At 45.6% G+C, this 15,182-nt stretch overlaps 1 protein-coding gene across 4 annotated transcripts in view; it reads right to left on the minus strand.

Moving 5' to 3' along the window:
- The window catches only part of DOCK2 (dedicator of cytokinesis 2), a 405,461-nt gene that overhangs the window by 299,028 nt on the left and 91,251 nt on the right, over positions 1 to 15,182 (minus strand). For all 4 annotated transcript variants that reach the window (XM_021076635.1, XM_021076633.1, XM_021076634.1 and 1 more), the window contains exon 23: positions 8,589 to 8,697. In XM_021076635.1, coding sequence (XP_020932294.1) covers positions 8,589 to 8,697 — 109 coding nt within the window. The remainder of the gene's footprint in view (positions 1 to 8,588; positions 8,698 to 15,182) is intronic.

Consider the following 15,182-nt stretch of genomic DNA (forward strand, 5'->3'; position numbering starts at 1 on the left):
GGCCAATAGGAAGTGATGATGTGAGCGGAACTTGCACTCTGTCTAAAGAACGAGTCATTCTTGTTCATCTGCTTTAACACCGTGCTGGCCAAATCAAACACACCTGCAGGCTGCTCCTGTCCCATGAGCACAGCTTACAACCCCTACCTTCTAAAGAGACACCATATGCTGAGGCACATGCCCTGACAAAGGCTGGTCTAAGCAATCTAGCCAACGGCTTCTTGCTTCACTCTTAAGCCAAGGAACATAGAGCTCTGGGCTCGCGGGGACCTGGAGTGGGGAGGGGGGAATCCCAGTCCTCCATCCAGCACCTGCATGCACCTAGACCCATTTCATTACCCCCTGAACCTCAGCATCTTCAGTGGGGCAGAGGGGAATGATGTGAAATAAAATATATCACACACCTATTGTAATGCCCAGAACACAGCAAGATGCCAGAAGTATGTGTGCTGGATCTCCCCTTAGCTCATCTCTCTAGCACTGGCTCTCAAAGTATAATATGGACTTGTTAGAATTAGGACCAAAGTGAGGGAACAGAAACAGAAATAAAATCCTTAGCAAGTTGGAGAAAGGCAGGACTTGAGTGTCCGCAGCAAGTTGCTGGTTTTCAAGGCCTGCATGGCATTCCAGGGCTTTGGAGCCATGCTCTAGAGTAACAATTATGGGGCATCTACATCAACACTCACACGTAAATGCTTCAGCTATTAGTGAGCAGGAGCTGGACAAAGCCAGGGCCAGGGCTGCTGCGGAACGAGCCCATGTCCCCAGCTTCCCAGCCCCAGGCTGGCAATAAAGTAAAGCAAACTGAGGGATCATCACCTTGAGATGCAAAGGGTGTTATCACCTTGACTGGGGAATATTAAACTTCCATGAGGTCCAGGTGGCCTCACAGAGGAGTGACAGGCCTGTGGTTTTCTTTCCCATAGGGGACAGCCCATCTCTGACCCAGGAAGATTTCCAAGTCTGTTGTCACAGCCAGCACTGGCCTCAGGGTCCTGTCCACAGTCCTCGCCTTCACACAGCCCTGACACACCTGAGTGGGATCAGCGGGTGCCACCACCAAGCCCCACGGGAGGGGGGCTCAGCCATAAGACCCCATTGGAAACCACCATTTGTTACATGTTTCTAAGGCCTGGGGACTAGAAAAAGTTCAGCTCTCTAGATCTGTCAGCCTCGAACTGTGTTGCTCTACCGTGGCTGTTAGTTTTTACTCTCGTTAATACTACCGTTACACAGAAACTAATATGTTGTGATACTACTTTCATCCCATTCTGTATATGATATTTAAAAAAAAACACACAGAGATATTTTGTATGTACATATATATGTATATATATACACACACACACACACACACACACACACATATGCATACATACATAAAATTAATATATATAAATCACAACAGCAAACCATTATTGGAAACTTTATACAAGCATGATCTCATTTGATTTTTATGACAACTCTGTGAGTAGATACTGCCATCCCACTTTACCAGTGTGGAAGACCGTGGCACAGAGAGGTAAAATAACTTGCCAGAAGCCACACAGCCAATAAGCAGCATAGCAAAGATATGTACCTGATTCTGTCCAAGTGGCTCCTGTCCAGTATGCTCTGCTGCGGCCTACCCTGCTTTAGGTAACGCTTCCATCTTGGCATGTGGGGAGGTATTAACAGAGGAGATAAAGCTGATTTGGGGAGGAGATAAAGCAATCTCTCCCCTTTATGAGGATACGTTTTGAAAGAAGGTACAGTTTTCATGATACAACTTAAGAATCCTCCTCACCACATATGTGGGGGTTGCAAGAACGGCCATCAGGAAAACATTTGCCAGCTCAGTCATTAGTTTGTCAAGTGACCCCAAGTGAATTTCTGCGATTAGTCATCAATTCCAAGGCCCTCTGCCAGAGGCCAGGTAGAGCCCTCAGGAAGAGAGCCAGACCTAAATCAAGCAAGAGTGATTTTACTGGTCCAAGAGAAGTCACAGGAGAACACTGGAGATGACTGCTATCCAGATGGACTTCACCAGAACTCATAACCCTGGGCTGCTAGCACACAGCAAATGTTTAAAAATAAAAGCAAAACCAAAAACCAAACAGCTGCACTCCCTCACACTCAAATGGGATTTGTCTTCTAAGGGTTTCCAGGGTCCCTCTCCATTTCTCTCCCTGCGTCTCCCTCCCTCTCTCTCCTCTCTCTCCCCGTTACATGTGAAACTCCAGTTCTTGCTGTTAAATGTGAGTCTCACCTCTCCTACTTCTGGGGGCTCAGCGTGCAGGCTTAGGCCACTTCTCCAGAACGAAGCACTTTCTTCCTTTACTTTGGACATTTGGACATTTGACACCAATAAAAAGAGAGGAAATAAAAGAGGCCTCCGGAGTTCCCGTCGTGGCTCAGTGGTTAACAAACCCGCCGAGGATCCATGAGGACTGGGGTTCGATCCCTGGCTTCGCTCAGTGGGTTAAGGATCTGGTGTTGCTGTGAGCTGTGGTATAGGTCGCAGACGAGGTTCAGATCTGGCATTGCTGTGGCTGTGGGGTAGGCCGGCAGTTACAGTTCTGATTGGACCCTAGCCTGGGAACCTCCATATGCCTCGAGTGGGGCCCTAAAAAGACAAAGGACAAAAAAAAAAAAGAGGCCTCCCTAATAGCCTGACTTCAAAACAATGCACCAGACATCTGCCCATCTGCACTTATGCTGCTTATTGCTTATCTACCTGGCATTCTGCCAGGAGACTGGCTTTTTCATGAAACTATACTTTGTTTGGTGATGATTATAAATTCAAACTCTGGGCTTACACAGCCTGGATTCAAGTCCTAGACCTGCCGCTTCTGAGCTGTGGTTAAGTTGCTCAGTCTCTCTAAGCCTTCATCGCCTCATCTGTAAAGGATAGATAAGACTATTTGCTTAATAAGGTGGTTGTTAAATCAAATGAGGTTCCCATTGTGGTTCAGTGGGTTAAGAATACCAATGCAGCAGCTCAGGTCATTGCAGAGGTTCAGGTTCGATCCCCAGCCCAGCACAGTGAATTAAAGGACCTAGTATATGTCATGAATTCAGGAACTTCCACAGGTTGTGGGTGGAGCCACAATTTTTTTTAAAAAAAATGAGCTAATAAGATATGTAAAGCTTTTAGCTAATGTGTCCACACAATAAATGCTAAAACATAAAATACTGTCAGCTAGTATTCACTCTCTCATTCATTCTGCTGAAAGATATTCAAGTACCTACTATGTGCCAGCCACTGATTCAGATACTGGAGGACATAAAAGACAAAGTCCCCTGCACCACCACCCTACCCCCGATACTCTAGCAGCTATATTAGCATCTGTGGCCATCACAGTGGCCAAAGGAACATATCATGCAATTAAGAGCTGCTCATTTATTTCAACTCATATCATCAAACTGGAGCATTATGATGAATCACAACCCAAAGCCTGGATCAAGTGGGTCTGTACAATATTACCAGATGGTCAATACTGGCATTTGAGCGACATTCAATTCACATGCGTCTGGTGGTGACCATCTCACCCTGTCATCAGTCTTAACAACAATGCTCACAGGGCTGGCACACACGGGACTTCTGAGTGTACAGTCCATTCTTGAAAACACATGGAACCCCTGGCCTAACCCATTCTTTGTGGCTGAGAGACAAATATGAACTTTGGAGTCAGAAGGCCTTGGTGGACTGAAATCCTAGCTCCACCACTAAGAACAGGTATAATTTAGGATGGCTTATTTAACTTCATGAGCCCCTGTGGACACTGAAGATAGCAGTTCCTTGCAGACCTCTGGCAGGACCGAAAACTCTGCCTGGGAAAGCTCAGCTTCATGCCTGACACATGGTGCGTACAAAAATCAATGCCAGGTGTTTCTAATACTCTTTCTACCCTCTTTGGATGGCTGGCTTTAAATTCTCCACAGTTTTTGTGTGAGCTATTGCCATGCCAACTCTGAACAATAAGGAAAACTGGAGAAAGCAAGTCAAAAAAGCCAGATGGCCCCGAGACATGAGAAATAACTTGCTCGGTTTCAAGAACTCACAAGAGGCAAAGCTGAGGTTGAATTAGATTGGCAGGGCATGAATTAGGGTTTCCACCTAAGCTGCTACCCAGCTGCAAGTGTAAAGCTTGAACCAGGAATGTCAATCATGGGCATTCTTACTCCATGCTCTCACCTATAACTTACGGCAGACATTACTAATAGATCACAGCACTCTTTCCCACAATACCCGACGCGGGCTCAGAAGTTAGAACTCTAGTCATGTCGTACTATGTCAGTAGGAGAAACTGTGCTTTCTTTTTTTTTCAATATCGAGTCAGTTATTATGAGTTTATCCTCCTTGAGATTCATATCTGTTTCTTGACCTAATGGAATAACTAAATGTCCCAACACTGTTCAGCAGCATAATTCAGGGTGAGAAGCACAAATACTCCCTTCCAGATTCCACTCGAGAAAAAACACCCTCAAGCCTTCTGTTTTATGATGGGATAAAGGGGGAGAGATATAAATGACTAAAAAGTATTTAAATTGCACCATGCAGCAGGCTTCACGCACCATGTTTACACACATTACTTTATTTCATCCTCTCAAGAATCCTCTAAATTAAACAGACGTTAGGCTTCCCATCTTATAAAAGGATAAACAAGGCCCAGGAAGCAGAAATGATTTGCCCAGTGTTACATGCCTGTGTATGGAAGCCCCACTTCCCACCCAGGTCTCTCTGACTCAAAATCCAAAGCTTTCTCCTGCAGCGCATATCGGAGTCTACAGAAGACCTCTTTGTGGGGTTTGCTAACATCACGTGGCCTTAATCTCTCTCTTCACATCAGCCCATTCCTCACTCTCTGAAACAGCATTCCAATTTTTTTAAAGCCCATTTCCTGATCCAGTTTTATTTTATTTTATTAATTTTTTAGTTTTTTGGTCTTTTTAGGGCCGCACCCATGGCATAAGGAGATTCCTAGGCTAGGGGTTGAATCAGAGCTGTAGCTGCTGGCCTACACCACAGCCACGCCAGATCTGAGCCTCGTCTGCAGCCTACACCACAGCTCATGGCAACACCGGATCCTTAACCCACTGAGCGAGGCCAGGGATCGAACCCTCAATCTCACAGTTCCTAGTTGGATTCATTTCTGCTGCACCACAATGGGAATTCCGCATTCCAATTTTTTCAAACAGTATTGCTCTCCATATTTGAATATGACTTTAATATTTTCTTGGGCAACTTTTCAACAACCACAGAAATAGGTAGAGAGCATCACTGATTTTATGTAAATCCCAGAAGCCAGATTTGGCCCATAGAGTACATTTTTAAAAAGACAAAAAGTCCCTTTCCATGGCTCTGTGGTGGAAATCCATGCGGAGAAACCAGCACAACCTGGCCCCAATCCCAGGGAAAACAGGACATTTCTAACACAGCTGCCCAGAGAATAAGAACCTGGGTAAAAAGACTCATGTCAAAGCCATGATAATCACATTAGCTCTCTGCATTTGCATAGCATTTTACAACTGGCCTTTTGCAGACAATATTTATTTGATCCTCACCCAAACCAGTGAAGTTTTATAGATGCGGAAACTGAGACGCTGAGAAGTTAAGTCCCTGAAAAACATGAAATCATACAGCTGATCAAGAACACTGTGTTGCTCCCCGGTCTCCTCAGGACCAGCAATTCTCACTGGCTTATCTTTGCTTCCTTGCTTCTTTTCTTTTTCTCCTTTTCTTTCCCTACCTTCTTAATCCCTCTTTCCCTTTGTTCCTTTCCCCAAGTACATGTAATTCATCCCAGAGAGATAGATGGTAAGACTGGGAAGGGGGGCTCTAGGATGGCTTATTCCCTCGTTCTTTCTCAATGGCACATGGTCTCTCTCCTGGCACTTCTACCTCTCCCGGCATCTCCTCCTTACTCTTCCCCACCGACTGGCTTCCTCCGTTTGTCCATCATTTCTGATCCCTCACATTTGAGCTTCCTTGGAGGCTATTTCAGGCCTGACCCAATGCTATAGCCTCTCTCGTTGCCACTGGGCATCTTCAGCCCTCACTGGACATCCTAACACTGTGTGGCATCTCACTGGAAGATCAGCTACTTCCAGTGTGATACAGGCAGAATGGTAGGCTCAGGCTCTTATCGTATTTATTCATGCTGCCTCCTGCTTCTGTTATCCCCTTTGCTTTAAAACAATGAGGGTTTGAAGAATAGGGGAAGACTTAAAAAAAAAAAAAAAAAAAAGACTAGCAAGAGGGAAGAGAAGGTGAAATTTGTTAATACCAGTCCCAACTCATCTCAGAAAAAAAACACCCATATCCAAGGAGGTGCTAAATGTACAGTCTAAATGACAGTGTGATGTAGCCTGGTCTTTAGAGCCAAACGGGAAGGGATGTGAATCCCAGCCACGCCCCTTAGTGCTCTGACCTGGAGACTGGAACTTGCCATTCAATCTCCTGTGAACTGGAGATTGACACTTGCCATCTGCCCCTACAAGGGCTGAACCATGAGCCCCTGCAGCCAGCTACCGACCCTCCAAAGCCCCTGAAAGGAGCTCAGGGTGGAGACCAGGAGTGAAGCTCTGCGAAAACTGGCAGAACAGGTCTTCCGAGAGGTAGATGGTTTCGGGAGAAGGTTTTATGATCCCAATTCTTGCATCTCCTCATATCTAGACAAGCACTAACATCCTTCATGGTGACCTCTGCTCCTCATGGCCACCATAAACCTCCACGAGACTAGCAGCAACTTTCTGCAAAGTGTGCGCCTGATCACAAGCACATCCCTTCACCAAGATCGCTTATACTGACACTGCCCCCACCCTCTGGAGTGACTTTTCAGAGCTCTCTGAAAGGCTGTTTCTTGGGCTGTAGTCATTCTGCCCTAAATAAACGTAACTCACAACTCTCAGGTTGTGCTTTTTTTTTTGAATAGACAGTGCAGTGGAGCTCTTCAATTTCCTCATCAATAAAACAAAGATCTTACCTATTCCAAGTGTTGTTCATTTAATAGATATTTATCAAGCATCTATTATGTATTAGGACTTTTCTAGGTGCTGAGAATACAATGATGAACAAGACAAAGCTCCCCTCTACACACACACACACACACACACACACACACACACACACACACACACACACATGGGTTCCCAAAGTCTGTTAAATCTACGGAAGCCATTAGCAACATGATTCCCAAACTTTGCTTCATTTAAAAATCAAGTAGGGAGCTTCTCAAACTCATTTTGCCCTGGCCACACACTGTACCTATTAAATTAGAATGTCTGGTGGTGGTAACCAGTCATCAGAATTTAGTCAAGATCAGGAGTTCCCGTCATGGCTCAGTGGAAATGAACCCCACTAGTATCCATGACGACACAGGTTCGATCCCTGGCCTCACTCTGTGGGTTAAGGATCCAGCATTGCTGTGGCCTGTGGTGTAGGTTGCAGATGCAGCTCGGATTTGGCATTGCTGTGCCTGTAGTGTAGGCTGGCAACTAGAACTCTGATTTGACCCCTAGCCTGGGAATCTCCATATGCCACAAATGTGGCCCTAAAGAGACCAAAAAAAAAAAAAGGAATTTAGTCAAAATCCTTGAGTGATTCTAACATGCAAAGTTTGGAACTCTTGCTGTTAGCAGCAAACACTCCCTAGACAGACTTTTGCTTTTGCCTCCACACCTCCATTCTGGCTGAACACTAGCACCCCACTCATTCTAACCAGAGGCTGGACAACCCCAGAAATAACGGGTATTTAAATTAGCCACCAAAAGAATAACTATCAACAAAAAAAAAAGAAGTAATCTGCATTAACTCACTGGTTTAGATTACCGTGTTTGGATTTTCTTTGGCACTACTCGTGAGGCAGGCTTTCCTGAATATTTGTGAATAAATGCTGTGAAAGTTAGAGAGTCCCCCGGAAACAGTCTCTTCACTCAGCCTTTTGGCGGCTAAACTCTTTCTTAAACATAGGGTTGGGTCTCAAAGTTTGTCAAAAATGTATACACTAGTTCCTTTTCTAAAACAGACGCAATAATTTAAAAGAATAGTAGCCATCATCTGAGGGGAAAAAATGAATCTGCAAAAGTCAAGTCAAGAACTTTCAACCTGTGATATTAGGAAGGCAGGAAGAGGTAACTCTTTGGGAAGAGGCTAGATTTGATATAAAGATTTGCATCATGGATCCCCAAATTGGAGGACCTATTCTCTCCAGAGTATGTCTTGTTTATTGAGGAGACTCTCAGTCCCAAAGGGGATCTGAGTTGATGGTGTTGAGAATTAAAAGTGCACAATTTAAGAGACTGCCACTTTAACCACTCTCACTGCTAGAAGTGGATCAGGTTTGACCTATTTCCTTCCAGGGAGCAAAAGCTTCAGAGTTATTTAGAAGAGGCACTGCCACCTTCATGGGAAACAAACAATAAATATGCCTCCTCCTGCCCCGAGGAGCCCCTGGCGTTCACGATCCTTCTACCTCGTGACCAGCCCAGGCCTTCAATTAACACAGGGCTGCGTCATCAAGCAAAGGTAGACATTCTCTCACCGTGCTGTCATTTACCAGATGACCAAAGGAAAAGATGGGGTTGTTTTTGGAGTGTAAACCAACCTGCAAAAGGATGGTTGTTTTGTATTGACTTTTCATCAGGTTGTTGATGGATTCAAAGAGCCGTCTCATGGATTCTTCAAACTCCATCTGTTCCTTGCCTTCGTAAAGCCTGAAAGAGACACAACTGAGTCATTTCTCAAGCCCAACATGTATGCCAGTCACAAACTTCATCTGAAACCGAAAAGAGAGAGAGGGGTGGAACTAGAGACTTAAGGGGAGGAAGGGTTGATTCAGCAGCCATTGCATAATCTACTCGGGGGAAAGCCAGGTCCACATACACAACAGATACTATCCAGCTGACTCAGCATCATAAATCGCCCCTTCCCGCCTTTGTTTTTTTTTTTTTTTCTCAGCCCTGAAGAACTTCAAAGGAAAGAAACTTGTGCAAGCCTGAAGACATGAATAATTTCACCCTTCTGCAAGAATCACAGCAAGACTGTGGTCATCAGATTTTCAAAGTATCTTGGAAGCATCAAGAAGAAATCTTTTCAGATATGTTGCCCTTCGCCTTAGTCACTGTCTGCTTGTTGGATGAATATAGTCATGTCTGTTCCATGCTCAGGGCCATCATTTTCCCTTCCCTCTCATTTCAGGGGTGTATTTATAACCTAACATAAGATTTTGTTTCTCTGATTATAGAAACCTTACATTGATATTGTAAAAAAAAATGCATTCCTTATGAGGTGAGACTCATTAATCCTCCAACAAAATTAACAATTCTTAGATGGATATCCTTGCAGAGATTTCCATGTCCTAAAATATACTTGTGACTTTTACTATTTTTTTTAAGGGCCGGACCCACGGCATATGGAAGTTCCCAGGCGAGGCGTCAAATCGGAGCTACAGCTGCCAACCCACACCACAGCCACAGCAACTCAGGTACCAAGCCACATCTGCAACCTACACCACAGCTCACAGCAACGCCGGATCCTTGACCCACTGAACAAGGCGAGGGATCAAACCCGCATACTCATGGATATTAGTTGGAATGTTTCCACTGTGCCACAATGGGAACTCAATATATTTGTGATTTTTTTTTTTATAGAAACCACCCACTTGTATAAAATCGGTCCCCAGGCCCCCACATCTCATTGCCCTCATGGCCCAGAGTTGGAGTGCTGTTCAGCCCAAGGCCTCTCCAAACAAAGGTTTATCACAAATCATGAAAAATCTGCAGCCTGATCGGTGGCATCCTGGGCAAAACACAGAGAAGAGCGCCCCTGTCTCCCATTCAGATAAAGAGCATCTCCTGTCACAGCCCTACACAGCCAAACACCACTGGGCTGCTGGCTGCCTGCCATGAAGGTGCCTTTCTCAGCTAAAGTGCTGACACACTCAAGGGGTTGGTTTGCTCCATCCGTCAGGGTCAGGGTGCCCCTTACAGCCATCACAGTGCTGTCACCACGTGATCCCCACCCATCCACTTGCCCCTCTTTGCTTTTTGCTTCTCTTCTTTCCACTTCCTTGCTCTGTCTTTAAGTATGCGTCTTTGTTTATCTTCTTCTGAGTACCATTCACTCTGTCTCTCTAGGTCTCTATGCTTCTCTTTCTCTGACTTCATCTCTCTTTCTCTCTCTTAGTCACTCTTTGTGTTTCCTTCTCCTCTTTGTTCCTAGTGGCCTCTTCCTAAACCTCCTGAAGTAAGAAGCTTAAGGGGTAGCCAGAACTGAATGTTCCAATCCATAACAGGGAACCAGCAATTGCTGCTGACTTTCTGAGTATCTAGTTCAAGGTCATAGAAACAAGGCTGTGAGAAGAGCCAGGGGTCCTAAGGCTTCTCTCCTTTTCTTTCCCCTTCCCTCTCCCTCTTCTTCTCTTCCCTTCTCCCCTCTCCTACACCACTAGGTCCTAAACCTTCTTGTTCTGCCAGCACAGAGATGTCTGCCACAGAGGATGTGTTTTAGAGCCAGCCAGCCTGGGTTCCAAAGGCCACTCTGCCTAGTACTACCTGAAGACCTTATTAATAACAGCAAATATCACTCTGCCCCAGGCACTATCTGTATTATGAATCACATACTCTCACCACCATACCAGGACAGGGGCTCCACTTCGCAGATTAATGACGTAAGCAACATGCACAAGGTCTCCACACCAGTAGGTGTTCATGCCTGGCCATCTGGCTGCTAAGCCCGGCCTCTCAGTCATTTTGTACAACACTGTGCGCCACACTTGACCACCTCTCCTAATTCCTCGAAGTCCCAGCTTCTCACCTGCGAAATGCAGGCTGTAACAGCACTGTGGCTCACGGGGGACCTGCTAGGAGAGTACGGGGCCCTGGTAAACGTTAGACAGTGTCTTACTATTGTTAACTGTGGAAGTAGGAGTATTACACACATTAGGATATTAAAAAAACAAAACAAAACAAAACAAAACAAAAAAACCTCTGCAGAGGTTGAAATTTGCCCAAATCTCATCAAAGTGGAAAAGATGAGACCAGATCTGGCAGGAAGAAGGGAGGGTCCAAATTCGAAGTGGTGGTGCTTTCCCTGTGAGGCAGGGCTGTTAGCTTTTCTTTGTGCCCAAAGCTAAGCTACTGGATGGTCCAGCCCCCAAGGCTCAGGCCTTGAAATCAACGGTAGCTCCAGCCACAGCTGCCTGAAAACATTCAATAAACGATGTCTAATTCCTGTTACTGGACTCTGGAGTCTCCCTCCCACATCTAACACCCAGACGTGGCTGCTCGTGTGAACGCATCCTCATTCACATATATACGGACCTCCTCTGTAAGGTATAATTATTTTGCATGTTTGTGCATGCGCGTGTGCACACGTGTGTGTGGGGGGGTGGGGGTGGGGGTCCCACCAGGTCCTCTTTTTGGGGACCCCTTGTGCCGCCCATTAAAATGGCCTCCAGCAGCTTTTTCCTGCTGGCTGAGCCTGCCCACCCCCACCCCGCCTCCCATAACTGAATAGCCTCAGGATGGCGCCCCTCCCTGGAATTTATCATTTTTAACGGAGAATCATAAAAAAAAATGGGCTTTGTTGGGAGCCATCTGAAAGGCAGTGCTCCAAGGGAAAGTTTGTGAACTCCTGCTGAAGAGATCCTTGAGGTTCCCTCAGTTCTTGACAGCCCTGTATTTAGTTATTTAACTCTTTTTAGATTTTTCTGAGCTGCACAAATATCCCTCCAATAAGCTCCTTCTTTTGCTTAGACTAGCGCTGGCTGGATTTGCTGCAGCTCCTGTGTAGTCAGAACTCCGCAGAGTGAGAAGGGCTTCCTTCTGCAGCTCCCTGGGGTTCTAAGCCAAGGGCTGCTGGGAAGGCAGAGACAATGAAGTCCATGCTTCCTACAGCCCAGATGAAGACACAGAGGGTCTGAGTGGGGAGATCACTTGGCTTCACTACCATCTTGCAAATGTGATTTAACTGAGAGGGGAAGGAAAAGAGACTTTGAGGCTGTGAGACAACGTCAAGGCCCTCCGCTCAAATTTAAATTTTGTAGGAAACTGAATTTAATTTCTACCAGCAAGACAGATGTGATTTTTTTTTTTCCAGGTTACAGACTGCACTGGTGGTGTAGCTTGGCCCAGAACTCAGAATGTTTCTCCTTCTGCGTTCCGAGAATCTAACAGGGCAGGACCAATGACACAGATCCCATGAGGCCTCAGTGAGAAGCCAAGCTGCTCCTTGCTATTCTTGTCACAAGTCAGGTACCTTAAGACCACACTCAGTCCAGGGCAGGAAAGGCATTCCACACCTGTCCAAGTTTTATAAAGGATGAAAACAATTCGGGAGGAAATGACCTGCGTTTTACAGTAGCTACATCATGAAGCAAAATTACCACAGTCTTATGCATCATGCATGCGCACATGTGTGTTAATTTTTAAGCCTGGGCTTTTATTCGGGGGGAAGAAGAGTTGAAGAAAATGTTTACAGTTGGGAGAAGAAAGGAAGCAAAAAACGATTCACGTAAAGAGTTTTGATATCCAGCTAGACTCCTCCATAGCCGGGCAGTGCAGCCACAGCCTAATTCTATCTCCGAATCTTGCCTTCCTTGTTGATAAAATAGAGATACAATGCTCATTCAAAGGGTTATTGTGAGGTGAAAAAAAAATGAGATAATACCTTTCAAGTGCTTAATATTATAGCTGTCACTTCATAAGTGTTACATAAATAGGTTACTCCTATTGTCGTTGTTGATTTCTGAGTGCAGATATGATCATGTTGGCAAGGTCTCTGAGTCTACATAAATAGAAGGAACGTTTCTTAGAAGGAGTAAGGAAAAAAATATATAGGGGTTTTAGGTTATATGAAAGAAATAAACCGATGATGGGAAGGGCCATTCAGCACTGCGGGACCTCCCCTGAGAAGCTTGAAGAGAAAAGAAAACCAAGGCCTCATTTGTCTGCAAGACTTTAAATGTGACCTTGAAGTCAAGGGCACCACAGATGAGCTTTCAAGGTCCTTCTTTAGCGCTTGTTCTCTGTACATAGCTTCAGGAGGGAAACATTTTTTCTGGCTTCAGAACACCTAGAAAGATGCTTCAGAAACCAGCTGATCCTGCCAGGGAACAAATTATTGAAGGGCCCGAAGGCCCCGACCACAAGGAAAACTGGAACAACCTGCAAGACGCTGTTCTGGGGCACGCGAGTCCGACCTCAGCTCCCGGGGCCTGAATAAATGTAGCTCGATGCTCGGCTGGCATGTGATTCATTAAGGAGACACTGTGCACAGCTGAGTGCTCACGAAATGCAAATGGGGCCCCATATGGTGTGTACAACGCTTTGTACCACCTCCTTCATGCAGGTACATAAAGCCTCAGCTGAAAACAGAGATGCCAACCTCAGGCCAGCAGAATCTAACCAAGGCAACCTCAGGCTGCAGAAAGCTGGGAATGAGAATACAGGCTGAAGGGTGTCCTGGCACCCCAGGTCCTTTTCATTTTCTATATCTCAGCCGCCTCCAGTTCCTCTGAGCACATTCCTGGGCACGCTCCTGATTTCTTCCCCACCTCTTGGAGGAAAGAGACTTTTAAGTAAGACTGCATAGCTTCCAAACCACCATCCGCCACTCATTAGGTGGTCTTGTCTAAATTTCGTAATTTCTGGAAGGCTCAGTTTTCTCACTAGTAAAATGGTACTAGTCCCATAGAGCTGTCCTAACAAAAACTAATTCATGTAAAGCAATTAGCACAGTGCTTAGTACATAACCGACACTTAATAAATACTCGCTGTTGTTATATAGAACCACTGTTTTCCTCTGGATCCACTTCTGGCTTTCTAAGCCTTAGGAGGAAGAAATCAGCAACTTCATAAAAACAACTGCCATTTATTGAGCACCTACTGTGTGCCAGGCACTGCAGTGGAGTTAAACGGGAATAAGACTCAGTCCCTATCCCCAAGAAGTCACCAGGGAAACTGACAGGTAAGTCGGTGCTGTCATATATGAGAAAACCTGAACAAAGAAGTTGAATATTATTGTTGGATATTACTCCTAAGTGCCAGGCACTGTGCTCAGTTCTTCACATGGATTAGCTCATTTGATAGAGGGTGATATTATCAACATCTTACATATGAGAAAGAGAAAAAATTAAAGAGGCATGAACGGGGGAATGGAAGCCGAGAGGAGGAAGCAGAGGCTCTGGCCAACACTGGCCACAGTAAGCCACCTCCCCGACAGCCCCCCAGCCCTCAGCACCCTGCCCCCTCCCATGCCACCACCACCGCCTGTCCCCCACCTCCTGCCTTCCTCCCAGGAGTCCCGGAAAGGCCCCAGGATTAGACCAGGGTCTGGCTTGCCTCTGTCTCCCTCACCTGGTTGCATCTTTGCCTAACTTTGCTCTTGCCAAGAGGACACACACCTGACTAATTTCACAAGTGTCTGGGAACAAGCAGATTAATTAGAAGGTTTTTAAAGGTATTTCAAATGTCTCCATGATCTTACATAGAACTGAGCAAAATTGCTTCAGTGAGGTCGCGCCATACCATTCTGTTACTTTGCCACCAAGTCAAGATACTGTTGTGCCCCCAATCATGCTACATGAGGCAAACTGTAGAAGAGAGGCCACTTATTCAGTGAACTTCCTTAGATGACTGAGACACGCTGCACGTGGCACGTACAGCAGACGGTCCTGGCCACGGAGGCCTCCCTGTCCTAATACTTCATTCTTTCCCATCGCCCCTTCCCCGCCTGCCTTCTCCACCGGATCCACTTGCTCTCTGCTCCATTCAGTGGAGATCAAGGCTATGTTGGTCCTGATATCCCCATGTCTGGCAATAGGCGTGGAACATCAAAAGTGAGTTTTAAACAAAGGCATCAACAAATGATAAATTATTAAATGAAGGAACCGCAGCGCCTCCAAAGTGGATGAATGGAAACGTGTTAGGAATGCAGAACTCACAGCAGTTCAGCTAACTCTAACTAACAGCACCCAAACAATGTCCTGGGGATGGCATTAATAGTCACCATCGGCTATGCCACCTTTATTTATTATTATTACTTTTACCACTAAGACTACTACTACGACTAACTGCTATTTATTACATGCATTACGCACCAGGCACTATGCTACCTGCACAAGGTCACCTAACTAGTAAATGGCAGAGTCAGAATTTGAGCCCAAGAGTGTCTGGCTCCAAATTTCACTCCTTTAACT

This window comes from Sus scrofa, chromosome 16, assembly GCF_000003025.6.
Source record: "Sus scrofa isolate TJ Tabasco breed Duroc chromosome 16, Sscrofa11.1, whole genome shotgun sequence".
Taxonomy (NCBI): domain Eukaryota; kingdom Metazoa; phylum Chordata; class Mammalia; order Artiodactyla; family Suidae; genus Sus; species Sus scrofa.